Source organism: Prionailurus bengalensis, chromosome D1, assembly GCF_016509475.1.
Source record: "Prionailurus bengalensis isolate Pbe53 chromosome D1, Fcat_Pben_1.1_paternal_pri, whole genome shotgun sequence".
Classification (NCBI taxonomy): Eukaryota; Metazoa; Chordata; class Mammalia; order Carnivora; family Felidae; genus Prionailurus; species Prionailurus bengalensis.
This window is the reverse complement of record NC_057346.1, coordinates 3,667,998-3,685,484: the sequence shown is the minus strand read 5'-3', so window position 1 is coordinate 3,685,484 and position 17,487 is coordinate 3,667,998. Positions and strand designations below refer to the sequence as shown.

The 17,487-nt window shown below is 41.9% G+C and overlaps 1 protein-coding gene across 9 annotated transcripts in view; it reads right to left on the bottom strand.

The window, feature by feature from the left end:
* Window positions 1-17,487, bottom strand: part of GRIA4 (glutamate ionotropic receptor AMPA type subunit 4) — a 480,512-nt gene that overhangs the window by 384,903 nt on the left and 78,122 nt on the right. For 4 of the 9 annotated variants that reach the window (XM_043579208.1, XM_043579207.1, XM_043579214.1 and 1 more), the window contains exons 1-3: window positions 13,438-13,660; window positions 12,847-13,022; window positions 11,503-11,661 (exon numbers count right to left, since the gene is read on the bottom strand). In XM_043579208.1, the coding sequence (XP_043435143.1) occupies window positions 11,503-11,661; window positions 12,847-12,934 (247 nt within the window). In that variant the 5' untranslated portion in view covers window positions 12,935-13,022; window positions 13,438-13,660. Of the gene's footprint in view, window positions 1-11,502; window positions 11,662-12,846; window positions 13,343-13,437; window positions 13,667-17,487 lie in introns of those variants that run through there. The other 5 variants (XM_043579210.1, XM_043579209.1, XM_043579215.1 and 2 more) reach the window with 5 other exon arrangements.

The following is a 17,487-nucleotide window of genomic DNA, read 5'->3' as shown; positions in this document are numbered from 1 at the left end:
AGATGAAGCACTTGGCTTTGGTAGTTTATATTCAAGTGATGGAGATAGAAGATAAAGAAGTAAATGAATGGAAACAGTAACTGACAGTAATTGTGATAAAAGTAGAGGGTTGGTAATACAACAGAGAGTAACTAGAATTTGGGAAGGAAAGAGTTTACTCTAGAGGGGTGGGTCAGGAAGACTTCTCTGAAGTGCTAATTTTGACTTGAGTCCTGAAGGTTCAGAAAAAAAGCTAGTCAAGCAAATAACTGGATTGGGAGGATTCCAAAAAAAAGGGGGACATCAAGTACAAGACATTGAGAAAAGAAAAGGTTAAAGCATGTCAGGGAACCAAAAAGAAGACCAAGCGGACTCTGGCACGATACACAAGTCAAAGAAGTGGACGAAACTCACATCATGCAGGGCCATGCCAGAGTTGCAATTCTATCCTAAGACAATATAAAGCCTCTGGAAGGTTTGAGGTAAGAAAGAGGCGGTCTGTGAGTTAGAAAGTCAGAAGACCATCACTGGGTGCAGTATGTAAAGTGGATGGAGAGAGGTAAAAAGCAGAAGCAGGAGATCAATTATGAAATTATGAGAAAAAGCACCATTGAAGGGGACAGAACAGCGGGGCAGAAATGGAGAAAGGTGACGGTATTCACAGTGCACTTTGGAGATGTACATTCGTCAGATGGTGAGTGACAGGAAGAGGAGCAGGAAAGGAGATGATAAACCTATCAAAATGAGTAGTGTGACCACCAGGAACCCACAGGGGAGAAAGGAGAACAACAACAAACAGGAGAACGTTGAGAGCGAGAAAATGCAGAACTCCCGTCCAAGCTCGAATTCAGTCGGGAAAGAGCAGGAGATGTGCACAAATGTGTCAGTGCAAAGCAGCCGTGGAAGAATAACTCATTCAATAAATAGCGCAGAAAAAAAAAGGCCCTAATGGACAGAAGAAATTCCAAAAGTGGGTGTTATGAATATAACATTTAAAATCATAAAGGTATGAGTAAAATGTAGGATAATATTTTTACAGGTTTAAGGTTAGGAATACCCTTATGAGTATAACCAAAAACACCAAACCGAACCAAACCAAAACAAAAATGAAAAAAGAGAAGCCATAAAGAAAATAACTCACAGATCTGACTACATAAAAATTTAATGTGTCTGAGTGATAAAAGACATCATATATAAAGCTAGAAGCCAAAGGCACAGGAGAAAAATAATCTGTAACACAGACAACAAAGGGTTAATTTCTATAGTACATAAAACACTCCCATGAAGAAGATGTTTGGCAAAGGAGAAGAACACAAGAGAAGGCCAGAGGTCTTATAAATATATGAAAATATTCTCAGCCTCGCTATTAATAATAAATATGCAAATTAAAGGAGCAATTAGATGTCATTTGCACCCATCAGGACAAGTGAAGATTCAGGATACTTAACAGCTTAGTGTTGGCAGGTCATATAAAAACAATCATCCTCACATTTTGGCGATTGTAAATTTAAGTAACGTTTTGTTTTTGAGGACAAGAAAATGACAGTATCCATTAAAAGCAAAAACTCACAATATTTGATAAATTTCATCACCAGGAATTAGCTCTACAATACTCACACAGGTACACAAATAGTTTTTCAGATATTTTGTTTGTACTCTCAAAAATGTGGAAACAACCTAAATGTTGACCCACCATAGTAAAGGCAGAAAGACATACTCCGCGGTAATAAAAGAAAATGGGACCACTCTTATGTACAGACAGAAAACTTGTTATGGTATGTGAAATAAACCCTCAAAAAAATGTAAGCAGAGAATGTCATCAGTTTTATTAAATGCTTTTATTTCTAGACATATATTAGCGTCGTATGCCTTTAGTTCTCTTTGTCTCCCTATCTAGGTCTGCACTGTGATTAGTGGTAGGATTACGGAATACTTGGACTTTTTAAGATTTCTGAATTATTTGAAATTTTCATAAGTACATGTTACTTAAAAGACAAAAATATGAAACATAGAACACAGGGCATAATATATGTAAAGTTCCTGACGAAAAGCTGCTTAATTTGGAGGCATGTAAGCAACAAAAGTAAGCCAATGCTACCTATAACTGATTGTGTGATTTCTCCTACATCTGGAGAAGCACAGTCATCTACTCAAGGAAAGTACTAAATCTCACATTTTGTTACCATTCATTTCTTTTTTTAAATTTTTTTTTTCAACGTTTATTTATTTTTGGGACAGAGAGAGACAGAGCATGAACAGGGGAGGGGCAGAGAGAGAGGGAGACAAGATCGGAAACAGGCTCCAGGCTCCGAGCCATCAGCCCAGAGCCCGACGCGGGGCTCGAACTCAAGGACCATGAGATCGTGACCTGGCTGAAGTCGGACGCTTAACCGACTGCGCCACCCAGGCGCCCCAACCATTCATTTCTAAGATAACTTTTTATTGATGATACTAGTAGTTTTATTAAGACAGAGACAAGTGATGATGCTCTCCAGACAGCAATTTTGACTTGGGTGATGTTCTTTAAGACTGTCAACACTATGTTTCTTTGGAATCTAATAACACGTCCAAGAAAACCTGAAAGAAAATGTCTGAGAGCTAAACAAATATGAAAGGGAAGAACTTGGGAAAATATGTTTTGAATGGGAGTAGTTATTCTGAAATCAAATGACACTCCTATAAAAGAATATAAAATACAGTAAACCTTGCTTTGTGAGCATATTTGTTCTGGAAACATGCTTGTAATCCAAAGCACTTGTATATCAAAGCAAATTTCAAGAACCATTGGCTCATGTGACATTCGGCATCACGTACTACTTGTATTGCAAGACATGGCTCATTTATCAAGTTAAAATGTATTAGAAATGTTTGCTTGTCTTGCAGAACACTCACGGAACAGGTTATTCTCAGTCCAAGGTTTGACTGTAGGTTGGTCAACTGATGAAGTAACCAGACACTGTTTGCATAACATTTAAAAGAGTCATTTTGTCATTTTTTATACCTGGCAGTACTTGTGACATGGACTTTATAAAGGGATGGGGGTGTCATCAATTAGAACGAGAACTCTCTCATTTCTGTGCTGCATGGCAAATCCATCCAAGAATCGACGTCCACTGTAGAATGCAACATGCAATGGCTGGGGTGAATCAAAGTTGTTAAAGCAAAGAGGTAGCTTTAAGAAAAACAGGTTTCTATTTAAAGTGAGAGTTACCTAGCTGCTGTCACACCAAGTGATGGGTATCTCATGGATACTGTGCTTCCCAAGCTGCCATAGTATGAATGGCCAGTAAAACTGGACTTCCATATCTGATACCCCGAAAACATTACGGTGAGGCAAATTTTCTTCACTACAAATTTTCAGTTTCTCCACGAATAAAATGATGGAAATAATAAGGCCTGCTTCTTGCAGCTGTGTAAGAACTGAGGCAACTAACACAAGACCTTGGTCAGGTAGTCAGCCCCCTGTTGGAGTAGCTACTGTTACCAGGGGAGGAATGAGTTTCAAAGAGCAGGAAGTCTTCAGCAGTGCAAATCTCGAAGACTCTTAAGAGACAATGAAGACCAAGGAATAACAATTGGATTTGCTAATTTGTAAGTCACTGATGACCTTCAAGAACACAGTGTTCCAGGAGTGGTGATAGTAAGGGAAAAGATAAATCATGATAAAAATAGAAAGAGCTGATGTGGAATGCGCAGAACCTCTGATAGTAAGAGAAGGAATAAAAATAATGGGATGGCAGTTTGAGAGGCTGAGGACCAAGCCAAGCATTTTTCCAGCCAGGGAGACACTGATTGTTTTCTACGTCAAGAAAGAAGCTAACGGAGATGGATTTGATGGAAAGATTCCTGGTTAGTTTCAAGGATAAAATCCAACTGGCTTCTAAACTGATGAAGGTAGGGAATGAAGTACTGTTTGTCTGTTTCTAATTTATGCGTAGCTCTTTTAGACCTGTGGTCTTGGACCCTTTTTTTTGTGGTGGGGATTCACTGAGAAGTCATCCAAAAAGTTTAGACTGTCTCTGTGTAAACACACAACACACACACACACACACACACACACACACAGTGCTTAAAAACATAAAATTTTGCATATACTTAGGAGAATTTATCAACCTCTTTCATCCATCCATGAACTAATCCTCTCTCTGAATGGTCCATAGATTCCAGATAAAATTATCCTGTTAGGACCTGGAAATAATTTTGAAAAATAGGTATTTAGACTTTTATATGTAAATTAAAATTAGCCATTCAGCGGGAGGTAAAAAAAAATATTCCTAGGAAATGTCTACAAAATATATTCATTCAAAATATAAATTACTTCCCAAAATCTCAACAGAAAATGTAACTCTTACAATGTGAAGTTAGGCTCGGAAATAAATGCTCCATATGACACAGAAAATGTTCACACAACTACATTTAATTGTGTTATGAATGAATGTTCTGTTTTCCAAACACTTTTCTAATATTCATAAAATTCACGTACGGAAGGTGTTTTTTCCCTGGGTTATTGGATTAAGAAACTGAGGTTCTGAAGTGTTAAGTGACTTACCCACCAGCACGATGCAAATTCAAGCCCATCTGGGTAAAAGTCAAGGAAGACTTTCTCCCTACCTCTGAGAAAAAGATAAGAATATTCTAGGCCACTATCTACGAAAGAGTACTATTAATAGAATCCACGTGGGGTTAATGAAGGCTTTTTTTTTAATCTAGTCAAAATATAAAAGAACACTCTGAAGAGAAGAAAAGCCTGATGCTTAAGATCAGTTAACCCTGCAATTCATTCTTTAAATTCTGCAGCCTTTGATAAGGTTTTTCACTATTTACTTGAAATTGTCCTCACCTCTTGACTCCCGTGAAATTATTCTTGTCCCATTTCCCTCTGAACCTTCTGACCCATTGTCCTCCCTGCCCCTCCAGTAAAGGTATTTCCTAGGGTTTTTTCCTCAGCGTCTTGTCACCGCTCCTGCTCTCTCTGGGTGATCTCACCACCTCCCTGGCTTCAATCATCACCAAATGCCTGTCTCCAGTTCCCACTGAGCCCTGCAGCTCCAACAACACAAGTCGAACCATCTACAGCACAGCTCCGTTTTGGATGTCTCTTAAACCCTCAAAATCGGTACTTCCGTAACCTCACCTTCGCCATTCAGGTCTGCTCCTTCTCTTCCGTGTCCTGTCCTAGTGGATGGTCCCAGAACCCAACTGTGTGCCCAGGCTAGAAATCTGAGGGCTCATCTTTCATTCTCACCACGCCTCCTTTCCACTCCCTGACAAAGACACCTAACCCAGCATGAGCTTCGGTCCACAGTTCCGTATTCTGGGATCTGTGTGCTCTTCTCAGTAGTCAGTGCTTCTACTTTCATTCAAGCATGTATCATCCTAAACTGTATTCCTTCAAGACTCAAGTGACTTGGGCTTTTTCTTCCATGATATTCCCTTCCGATTCATTCACTTTCTTGTGACCAGCCTATTCTTTATAAAATATACATCTGATGATGTCACCGTTGTGTTTAAGTCATTTAACGGCCCCCTTTTTTATCCATCGACAAAATCAAAACATCAACAAGATCCTCGGTGGGTCAAGAAATCTTCTCCCCTAGCAGACCTGTCCTTTCCCTCACACTCAATACCACCGGCCAGACTAAACCGTATTCAGTGGCTCAAAGACACCTGCCTCTCCCACACCTGAGGGCCTTGTCCTGTGCTGTTCCTTGAGGCCAGGCTTGGCTCCCTTCCTTCCTCTTTTTCAAATGACTCAATGAGACCTTTAAGACATAGATCTGCAGGCTCCTCACCTGAGATATCACGCTGAGTTTGGTGTTATTCTCGTGTTCATCTCTGTGTAGCGCTGTTTTTCCATCATGGCATTGAGTTCGACTGTACTGTAATGCCCAACTTTTCTGTCTTTCCCACAGGGCTCTCAGCTCCTTGAGGGCAGTACCCAACCCTACATGTTCCCGTACCCTCACTGCAAGCACAGCGTCTTAAATACAGTTGCCCTTGATAAATAGGCTTAATGAATAAATGGTTACATTCATTACCTAATCCAGTGAATGGATGGAAAAATTCATTACATAATATGACTTCAGCCTTTGCTAAATCACTCACTGTCATATGATTAATGAAGAAGTTGCCCAGAAATGTCTTGCCCTATTTTCTTCAAAACACTGCAAGTAAATGAGAAGAAAAGATAAATGGCAATTCTTTTTTCTTTCTTAACATAAGTAATCTCAATATAGATGTATTTTTCACACCCAATAGACTCCTCATAAAATAACTTAGGACAGTAGTTAGAAAACCAGCGTTCAAACCCTCACCTGTAGCCTATTAGCTACCTGGTGTTTGACAAGTCCGGGGACTCCTTTGAGCCAAAGCTGGCTTACCCACCAAATTAATGACTATCTTCTGAGAGTGTTTCTCTTTTTTTTTAATTTTTTTTTCAACGTTTATTTATTTTTTTGGGGACAGAGAGAGACAGAGCATGAATGGGGGAGGGGCAGAGAGAGAGGGAGACACAGAATCGCAAACAGGCTCCAGGCTCTGAGCCATCAGCCCAGAGCCCGACGCGGGGCTCGAACTCACGGACCGTGAGATCGTGACCTGGCTGAAGTCGGACACTTAACCAACTGCACCACCCAGGCGCCCCGAGAGTGTTTCTCTTTAAGACAAGCTTGAGGGCAAACGAAATCATGTATATGAAAGCAGTTTAAAAACTATGTGTCATCATAAAATGTAAGGTGTACTACATTTATTCTTCTATTCTTTCTTTAGTATTCTTAAAATACTACATTTATTCATTTATTCTTCACTACATTTATTCCTCAGCAATAATAAAATTCTGTGAATAAGATACACACATATTTCCTAACGCTGCAAAGTCAATATTTTCCTCTTTGGGAAATCAATAACATTTGGAATGATCTGGGTGGGAAAAAAAAAGTTTAAGGAATTTTTCTAATAGTTTTATGAAAGCTTAATCCCGTGAAAATTTTGAAGTACAGCAATGCAAATTACGGACCATCCTATCCCTCAAGAAAGGGACAAACTATATGAATAGGACTTTCATCATTCTCAGGATAGAAAATTAAGAGGAAGAGAGAAAGATTATCAAAGAATCATTCCAGATCAACATAGAATTCGGTATCAATTCAAAATAGAGAAATCTCATGGAGGTCACAGTAGTCACATTGTTCATTTCTGTAAAAATAATCAAAAGTCAAACAGCATTTAATTCCTATATTCCTCTAATAACAACTCTGCAGGTCAAACTACCAGACTTTTATTTTTAGCATGTTTAAGATATTATATTGGCCCAATGTAAACTCTTAGAATGGCTTTTTAGGGCTTCATGCCCCTAAAATGGAAAATGTACGGTATTTAAGCATTGTTGAATTAGAGCGAAGAGATAGTATTATTTAGTACCCTTAAATTCAGTGAGTTTTTATTAAGGACCATATGTAAGTGGAAAGGCCTGTAAGTGTCAACTGGTATAGTGTCACATTTCCAAAATATTTAGATTAACTAAACAAGTATATTTTACATAGAAACCTACTTTTACAAGTACCACTCATCCTGAATACTTAGAGTTGACAAATAAACAGGCCACAAAGAGAACGATTATTTAACTCTCAAAAGAACAATTTTTCCACCATTACTAGGGTATAATATTCATTCTACTTGGGATTGTTACAACTTTCCAATCCACCATTTTTTAAACCACCAAAAAGACTTTAGACAGAAAAGGAGAGTAAGATTAACACCTCATCAAAAGAAAAAAAAAAAAGAAGTATTACCTGAATGGTCCTTCCTGTCCAAGTTAAACAAGTTGGATATATATCATAAGATTATTTTATTATTTCACCACAGCAACAATATAGTACTTGATCTGTACTTGATCTGTTTTATTATGCATTTCCGACGGCCCATCTGAAAAGTGAGTCATTTCAGAAACGGAGTATTTGTGGATTACGTGCCATAGGTACTGTCTTACTAAAGGAAGGGTTTCCAATGCAAGTGGATTAGGCTAATAACTGTAATGGCTCAGATATTTTTAGCTTTTAAAAATTTGGTGATAGACTACTTTACCATTTTGGTTATTACTTACGGTCAAATTTAACACACAGCATCCTCTAAAACAAAATATGTCTGTTAACTATTGAAAATATAAGAAAACAGCGTGCTTTCAGACGATCCCAAATGTTTTGCAAAGGACATATCCAATTTAAATAGCATGTCTGTTTGTAAGGATAGCTACTATCAGTCAACTGTATGGCATTTTATTAGGGAGCACCGCCATGTTGAATTTATTTATAAAATACCATTTTGGTATACCCCATACTTAGATAAATCACAACAAAGAAAGATTTACTTTTAATTACATTTTGGAATTTGAATACTTGGGTCATTTATTATGCCTACTTTTTATCATTACTGAAATAGGTCATCATTTTATATTATCTGTATTTCCTATAATTTCAGGTTTATACTGAGCCAAGTGTGACTTTCCGACAATGTGAACAGTTTGAAAGGAAAACAATATGAATCTTACACAAATATTATTAAAGACAAAAGAAAACCTAAGCCGAAATTTCCCCCCTCCCCGCTCAGGAACTTGGTATTTGTACCCAAAGTGGTAAGTTTGAGTTAATCAGGTCTAGACTAACATCGTATGTAAACTGTGTATACAGAATGTTTAGATTTCCCAAAGTATTCTTAGAAGTCCTAGTTCTGAGGCAGAAGCAGCAGCATGAAATTGTATCTGTCCAGTAGATGACCAATATTCTTTATTCTTTAACCTGCGTTTTGTGCCTTTCACGTATACTTATCCTGTGTAATGGCCCTTATTCACAGACAGGCTGGACGGTGCAGTTTTACAAGGATCCAGTACAGGAAAATCACATTGAAAATAAACCTAGCCGGTCATATATTATATCTTTATATTTAATCTAAAATGAAAAATTTAAAAATCCAGTCTGTATCACTCTGAGGAATAAGTTCCATGTTAATTTTCCAGAATACTATTTTATCCTTTTGTACCCAAAGGCAGAGAGCTTGATAGATGAGGCTGCCTCATACTTACTGCTTACGCTTCACCTTTAATTAGACCGGAAAATCACACATGTATGTATTCTCAGTGAGTCCACACAACAAACACCAATCCCCTGACCCACAGTCTGTGACAGTTGATTTTTTCCCCCCGAAATTCTGCTTAGATTTGCCTTAAGGACATTTGGCACACTCATTTGTCAAAAAAAAATAATCATAATACGTCCTTTTCTTCACTAGAAAATGTTTCTTCCTCATTTACAATTTATGTTGTTTGAAAAAACTATGTTAAACGCACACAAAATCAATTATTTGTGATTATTGAAAAATATTATCATTAACATTGTATCACACTCGGATTCAACATCAGCAGTCTTAAAGTTTACCTAGTTTTCTCAATCCTAACATGTTAAAAAATAGCATATTTTCTCTATTTTTGATCTTCTAATTTTTCATTCTGTGTGCAGCATCTTGGCAATCCGTCATGTTTATAGGTACTTTACCAGTAATACTTTATATAATACTTTCATTACATTAAAAAAATAATGCTAATTAGAATTATCCTGAAGGAGATTAACAAATGATATGAGGTAAGAAAGGATCAGCGCTTTATGGTTTCTACAGCTGGAAGTCACAATACAAACTTCAGAATACTTAACAACTTAATTTGTAAAAGCAAAACACAGTAAAACTAATATATCTGACACTTTTTAGAAAGCCTTTCAAAATTTAGTAATAAGGATTAATATTTAAATAGGAGTTTACTGTCGAGAAAGCTCTGTCGAATATATTTGGACCATGACTTATTTTTAAACTTAGTAATGTTTTGTTGATAGAATCTCAGGACAGACAAGCAAAAATAATTAAAAAAATAAAGAATATTCAGGCACTGAGCAGAATACTTTAGAACTATTTGAAATGTTGACATTCCTTTCAAAACTTCAAACACAAAACTAACAGCTGATAAAATCTGCAAATATAACTATCCACAAACACGGGTCTAATTCACGTATGTTTCTGCTTAAAAGTAACGTCCTCCTGCTATAATATTGATTGTATCACTAAATATGACAAACGATTTTTCCTAATTCAATAGTGCTCATAGCATCTACAGAATCCCTGAAAAATAGCACAGTTGTGGCAGTTTACAAATATGTCAAGTGCTTGCACCTCCTTATGAAACCAACTAAAATAAAGTAATAGTTGGATGCCCAAATTTACAGAAAAGCAATCCTGGTAACTGTTAGATGAGTCAATGGCAAAATAATATGAAATAAAACAATTAAATTAATGAAGTAGATATCCTCCAAATATTTAAAAACCATTTGTTTTCAATATCACTTCCTTGTTCAGTATACTTTCTTGTACTGACAGGACTTTTAAAATCAAAATATACTCCACTTGATACAATAATAAAAATACAATTCAAATTAAACATTTTATTACTGCTATGCAAAACTACAAAGGAACTCTTCCTATCTATCTTACATAATCTGTAACCATCATCTGAAGCCCCAAAATTTTGAACAGGGTAAATGAGAATGTAAAAGCTGAGGAGATATTTGAAACATATATTTCCTTCAAGAGGGAAAATGCTGTATAAATGCTCTGGTGGCTGATCGTATGTTAGAGAGTTTCAAATTAGTACACAATTGATTATCTTTTTTTGCATTAAGTTATACAGCACTTTGGTGGGGGAGCACTGTGCCAGCGTTTCACTACAGCATTAGGTGAGGTCACCCGTTGAGTTTCATCGTGCGGGATAATAGATCAGGCTGGGCCGGTTCGTGAATTCAGGTGGAGTGTAGACTAACATGATTTGGCATCGAGCTAAGGATTCATGGAGGTATATCCACAGGATATATGCATCACGCGATAGTAAGAGACATTTACAACCCAGAATATAAGAGTAGGGCAGCCTCAAGTGACATCACCAGATCATCTGCAGCGTCAACCAACCATCTAGAATATATTTCCTGCACATCACAGCTCCTCTCTTTCTCACTCTTAACAAAGCTGCCTTTGCCTTTGCCAGGGTAAGACAGCTTGTGTCTTCTTTAAAAGCAAGACATGGGCTTACTCAAGCGAAAAGCAAATAAGAAAAAACAGGGGAACAGAATAAAAAACTAGATTGGGTACAATTTTCCCTAACTTGACATTCAGGTAATAGGAATAACACCGGAATGGTGAAGGAGAAATCAACTTGAATTATCCAGACAAGAAATGGGGGGGGGGGCGGGGGGGGGGAGAAGTAGAGGAAGAAGAAGAAGAAAGAAGCAAAGAAGAAAGAAAGAAAGACCGGCTGCATATCCCCAAGACTAAATCTTGTTTTTAACTCTGATTTGCTCTGGAAACAGCCAACTGTAGCAATCTTGCGTTTCTTTCAAAAACAATTTGTAAAATAATAATGATACAGGGGAGGGGGCACCGTGTGGCCTCACTGTAATTGTCTAATTTATCCACAACTTATGTTTTACTTACAAGCATTTGTCACGGCAAAACTGTTGGCTGTCTCGATGTTGTCCACATGAGGTACCAGATTAAAAGGAGCTTCGGACGCATTGGGGCTAGTGTTGTGAAGAAAGATTGCTAATCGAAAGGCCGTGTATTCCTGATCTGTGTTTCGGATGAAGAGACCACCTAATAAAAACAGCAGGAAAAGCACATTCAACGTTTCCTCTTGGAAATGCAGTCCCCACCCGGAGCCCTGTCAAATCCACTGTCATTCAGCAACACACACACCATTAGGAAGACAGCTTCCAGTCTCGGGACTGCCCTTTGTCCCCAAGGTACACGCTTGGGATCTTGGTCTTTAGGACAGCTCAGCTCTTTCGTGCCCCAATCTGTCACAGCACAATGACCTCTGGGCCCACGGAGTGTGTTTTCCTTTCTGTCTCTTGCCCTCCCCATGATTCCCAGCACCTTGCTACATCAGCCAAGCTGGGGGCATCTCTCTCCAAGAGGCAAGCGGAGGCACCCAAGAGAGGATCTGCATTAAAAACGCGGAAATAAAGGGACGCGGGGAGTCGGGAAGGAGAAATGAACTTTGTCTTCCTGCAGCTCGTGGACTCAGCCTCCTGAGCTCCGTCTAGTGCACAGACCCGGGGACGTGGTGCAGTGTTGAGGCTGGGCTCAGCTGGAAGAAATTCAATAGCTGCGTCCCATTAAAAGACAGGAGCGGAGAAGAGCACGAAGAGCCAGGCATGGGGAGGGTCCCTGGCGACAGGGTCGAGTCGAGTTGGAGGCGTAAGGGCCAAAGAGGCAAGAGGAAAACAAAATAGAGGGACAGAAGGCTTCGGGAAGGAAAGCGACCTAACTTTGGAATGGGTTAACCGGCAGCGAGCAGAGGCGGCGGGGTGCGGGTGCAAACGCTTTCTGCTCAAACAGGGTCTTCCCGGAACAGCCAGAAAGCTGCGGAGTCCAGCAGGGGCAGAAGGGTCTTTACAACATTAATAATAATAATAATAATAATAATAATAATAATAAGGATACTACCCCCGCCAAACTCGACACCCCTTAGCGCTCCAGGGAAAGGGGTGAAAAGAAAGACCACACTGCATGTAATCAAACCCACGGAGGGCTTCCCCCCCGCAACTTATTCCAAGCCTACTTAAGCGACGCGAGCCCAAGGTGGCAGTGAGAGCGCGGGCGCGGAGGAACGGGTGAGCAGGGTGTGTATATCCCCAGTGAGCCTGCACCGGGGCGAGGGGAAGGGAGAGGCGGGCTCGCCCGAATCCCCGAACGGCTCCCCGGCAACTCGCCGAACTCACTTTCGGATGCCTGCCCCAGACACCCACATGCACGCCCCACCAAGGCACAGCTCACCTATCTGCACGCTGCTCGGAAAGGCTCCCATGGCGAGTCCCCAAAATCCAGAAAACAACAAGACAATCTGCCTGCAAATAATCCTCATCTTCTTTTCTCCTCTCCCCGGTGCGCGCTCTCTCTTTCTCTCGCACTCTTCCTAAAGGCTGTTCACACAGGCATTGACCACGATGGCGCTAAAATTAAAAACGACCAAAAAAAAAAAAAAAAAAAAAAAAAAGAAAAGAGGAAAAAGGAGAGAGGTGCGGGCGGCGGTTGGCGGTCCCCCACTGCGCCCCTTCAGCAGCCCATCGCGAGCCGCCAGGTTTTTCCCGCAGTCTCCATAGCCCCGAGAGCGGTTTCCCGTCCGGCTGCTAAGGTTGCACATGCAGAAGATGGTGGTGGCGCGTCTGGCGGCTGCTCGCGGGGACCAGACATGCGCCCTGTCCTCGCCTCCCTCGCGCCCGGCCCGCCGCTCGCCTTCGCGCGCACACACCGGCACTGCGCCGCGGCCCGCGCCCCTCCCCGCGCGCCCCCTGCTCCCGGCGCGCCCCTCCCCGCGCGCCGCGCGCCCACTCCCCCCTCTCGTCTTCTCCCCGCTCGCCTAGGCACCTGCTCCGGGGAGGGGCACCCCCTACGCCCCTCTCTGCGCTGCTCGGCCGCGCTCGGCGGGAGTGGGGCGCGGTGGGGGGGGGCCGCTGGCCCGGGTCCGCCAGCCCGGAGCAGGGGCTCCGGCACTTAGCAGCGCCCCCGGCCCCTGGCCCCCTGCAGCATGCCCGCAGGCTCGCGGGGAGGACGGCCGGCCTCCCTCCCCGACAGCCCTCGCCCTTCTCGCAGCCTCGCCCTCTGCTGCCAGCGGGCCGCGCGCGGGGGACTCCGGTCCTGGCTGCAGCCGAGATTTCTCACCAGCCAGCGGCCCGGGAATCTGGAGAGCCCAGCCAGGACTGCGGGAGGTGAAGGGGCGCGGGGAGGGGGAGGAGGACACAAGGCCCAGCGGGCTGGGACCGAGGAGGGAGGTACTGGAGGAGGCGAGGCTGCGGGAGAGCCCCCCGGGGCAAAGACAGGAGGGAGGAAAAGTTCATTTAAATAGCAAAGTTTAGGGTGACAAAGTGATGGGCACGAGCCTGAGAAATGCACGCCCAGTGGGGCCTCCAGTCTGGCCTCTGGAAGGTCCAGGGGGAAGAGTGTGTGCGGTGCGGAGCAGGGACTGTGAGGGAAGCCCCCTTTCCTTCCTGCAGAGGCTCTGGAGGTCACTTTCCCTCCGTGCTGCCGCCCACTTGGGGAGCAGGGCAGACACAGCCCGGGGCTGATGGGGGCAGGGGAAGGACGGTGCAGGGGAAGAGGGCAACAGTGTCTGATGGAAAAGTGGGGTGTGTTTCAGGCACATCTCTTCTTAGCCTGGGCGCTGGAATATTCGCTCCACTCCATGTCAACCCCCAGAAGACCAAGCCCTGGGTTGATGTTGTCAATGGTTGGGTTGACTGGGTACAAGAACATTGATCATCCTAGAAAGTTTTAGAGCTCCTGTGTCCCTTCGTCCCCAGGGTCACCTGCAAGAGTTCATTTCCCAGGCTGTGCTGGATGGAGTCTATACTGCACCCTGAGAGAGACAGAGACAGAGAGACAGAGGGAGAGACAGAGGCTTTGGTGGCAATGAAGGACAGGTGTCTGATTTCCTCTGCAAGGCCTGAGGTCTCCTGATCCAGACAGTAGCTACCATCCCCTAATTCATTAAACTGTGAGACATACTATTTGAAATCTGCACAGTTCTTTGGGTGCTCTTGGTTGAACAGTTTGAGAGCCCGGAAGGTGGGGTCACCTCAGTTCACACCAGGCTTCTGAGCCATCCTTACAGGGGGACGGATTCTCCTTAAACGTTAGGGAGCCTGAGGTAGTGTTTCCGGTTACATTTTACCAAAGAATACAGCAAGGGCCCACGTTTACCTAGGGGGACATTTGGGAAAAGAGCAGAGTGGATTTGATTAAGGGGAATTCTTGCAAGGCCCCCACCTTGTTAGGCTTTTTTTTTTTTTCCAATATGCGCTACATTTACCCCTTCCAGTCTCCTATAAGATACCACCAATGACCTCTGTTTGCCGTTTGTGGAGGACATTTTGTAATCCCTTCTAAAACTTCGCAGTGCTTTTTTCAGTGTTTTTGTTTGTTTGTTTTTTGTTTTTTTAAGTTCTGAGTTTTACTTGTAATGTCACATCTTTTTGTGTTGTTGTTAACTTTTCACCACAGAGTGTTATGACAAAAAAACAAAACAAAACAAAACCCAAAGAACAATCTAATTGTGAGTAACTGGATTACACAAATCATACATTTGTCATTTCGGTTTATAAGACTTGAGGCTTGCAAGTCAAGTGGGAGTTGAAATGTTTTTGTTTTTTTCTGTCAGTGTAAAAACCAAGGCTGTAAATAAGATCATTCTGTTTCTCTTACAAGATAATAAAATAGGCCACATAAAATTCAAGTTGGATTTAAGTTAAATTAAAATTTCAAAACCCACCGAGGCATGAAACTCATCACCTGGTTGTGTACCCAGGGAAGTTCTACTTGACGCACAGAGGGAATTCGCAACTTTTATTCTTCTGCAATTGGAAAGATTTGAGCTCTCATATGACGTAATAGATGCAGGACGATGTTTCTTGTTCACCTAACCACGGTGATGATGCCTTGGCTAATAGGACCACAGATAACCTAATTGTATTTTTCCAAGATAATAATCCAGGTTTCTTTCTTTATTTCTATTTTCCCAGTTAATAAGAACCTCTATTTTACTTTCTAAATCTAAATTATCTTTCTCTGTGTATCTCTAACTCTCTGTATAGACATAGATGTATACACATCTCATTGTGCCATGCCTGTCTTTCAGACGCACCAAATGGGAAAGACTTTTGGAGCCGGTGAGCAAGGAAGGGAAGGAGAGGCTGGGGCACCTTTTGTGTCTTCATGAATAACAATGATCATCAACAGAGCTCAAGAGAAACTAATGAGGAATTAAAATGTGGCTAATAACAGCAGAGTCCACACCTTCACTTTTCAGTCCTGGGGGTCTGGTCCTCTGACCCATTTTACAATTATGACATGGGATATACCTCCTACTATAGGGAACGCACTCTCTTTGGAGCACTGGCAAAGGCTGAGGTAAAAGATCCTGCTCCATCACAGTGAAAAATTCGGAGGATTATTACCAGCTGGGAATACCAAAACCAAAGTGTATATGCACACTTGATTTTATCGCTTTCGTGCTGTTTCAACGAAATAGTTTCACGATTTTTCAGAACTGCTATTTCCTAATATATTAAATGAAGGTATCATACTGGAAGATGTCTAAGATTCCTCACAAATTCCCGAATCTCTGACCCTGTGAAGTCAACTTGGCCAGCATTTGGGCAGGCGGTTCCACTGCGGGGAAGAGCCTGGTGCTGTGGAGAATCCACAGACGAACGAGCCACAACCTATGGTCAAAACACTCACGCGGCGTCAGGATATGAGCGCACAGAACACAGAGTCAGGGAAGCAAGGAGCACAGGACTGTATCGGGAGGCTTTCTGCAGATTTTCCAATGAGAAGAGATACATACAGAGAGATGGATATAGCTTAATGGCAGAAAAAGCGGTACCCAAGAATCTGAGGGTGTAAAGCACACTGTGTTGAGCTGTTTTAGGTGCAAACTTGGGAGGGGAGAGGTTGGTAAGAACATAAAGTCAGGTTGGACCATTTATGGGGCATTCCAAATGAGGTGCTTGGGATATTGAACCTTGTCTGTGGGGAACTGCCTCATATACATATGTGTGTGTGTGTATGGATATATATTATATATATGTTTATATATATTTTACAATTACACTGACTTTTGTTATTTATTTGAACTCATCACCTATAGTATAATCAGTAATAGTGTCATCAGGTATGACACTTTTAGAAAGGGACCCTGTTTGGGAGTGGGAGTGAGAGGGTGGTTTGTTGCTATAGACCAGGAAAGGCATGAGCTGAGGCTACTTTAGAGACTGCCCTTTCAGAAAGTCAGGTGCGTTGGGGCTGGGGTGCAGGGGGACAGTAGGAAAGACAGAGGATGAGCAAGGGAGAGGGACGCTGCTCAGCAGAGCTGACGGGACACACTTGCCAGCTGCTTGGGAGCACGAGGAGTGCGGCACATATTTAAGGTCAGGAATATCCCCAAGTTTGAAACCTGAATGCTCTAAAAAGGAGGGGCAGAAATCAGAAGGTTAGTACTGGCATCCGCTGCAAAGTGCAACTTGGGACGAAGGGCACCTTAGCTCAGGAATGGGCTTTGCAACAGATGATTCACACACACACACAGTTGTGTATTGACTACCGACCATGTATGTTTACTGTCTACGTGCTTAGAAATACAGGGGAGCAAAGCAAAATTCCTGCTATTGTTGGAAGATTCCTGATGTTTATGAACCTTCAAAAACATGCTGTATATATCACCTGCCATGGTGTATGCATATGTATATATATAAAGGTGACATACATATATCTATGTCTATCTATCTATCTATCTATCTATCTATGACATGATCTATAGAAAATTTGAGGTGTATTGACTAAGGAACTCATCTAAAAGTTAAAAATTCTTTTTTTTCATGTATTTTGTTTTTTATTTGAGAGAGAGAGAGAGAGAGAGAG